Source organism: Trypanosoma grayi (assembly GCF_000691245.1).
Source record: "Trypanosoma grayi strain ANR4 Tgr_1341_V1, whole genome shotgun sequence".
In the NCBI taxonomy this organism is placed as follows: Eukaryota; Euglenozoa; class Kinetoplastea; order Trypanosomatida; family Trypanosomatidae; genus Trypanosoma; species Trypanosoma grayi.
This window is the reverse complement of record NW_008826960.1, coordinates 1-471: the sequence shown is the minus strand read 5'-3', so window position 1 is coordinate 471 and position 471 is coordinate 1. Positions and strand designations below refer to the sequence as shown.

Here is a 471-nt window from a genome sequence, read left to right as displayed (position 1 = left end):
CCTTTCCACTGCAAGCAGGAATTTGGCCAACTTCTGCATAAAGCACAACTTCTCCATGTCGCCCCCATCCACCCCAAAGTGACAGCGTAGACCCTTTAGTGCGGGACAGCTCAATAGGCGCATGCTCGTCTCCAGCAGTAGGATTATAATCCCGTGTCTCCGGCTCTGTGGGACGATGCCAGTGCGCAGGCTCTTGCTGAAGAGCGTTAGGGCAGAGTGTTTCGCGCATGGTCCAAGGTGCCGTAGTGCCTCCCCATGTATCATGTCAGGTCCTGGTGCAGATCCCAGCGGCAGAAGACGCAGTGCACAATCGAGTTCAGCCATTGTTTTTGGCTAAAAATCGGCATCCCTTGTTTTGATCGGGGGCGGGGGGTCGGATCGCGGGTGCCTTCGCGCTATTGCAGCGTACATGCGGGCCAGGTGGTTGGCCTTTTGGTGGTGTGAAAGCACAACCCCATCTGCCTTGACGGC

The 471-nt window shown here is 56.7% G+C and overlaps 1 protein-coding gene across 1 annotated transcript; it reads right to left on the bottom strand.

Moving 5' to 3' along the window:
- On the bottom strand, positions 1 to 324 carry DQ04_13411000 (hypothetical protein; the record flags this gene model as incomplete). The annotated part of the gene is made up of 1 exon (XM_009316949.1): positions 1 to 324. A coding segment is annotated over one exon (324 nt), but the record flags the coding sequence as incomplete, so codon positions are not given.
- Positions 325 to 471: the final 147 nt, after the last annotated feature.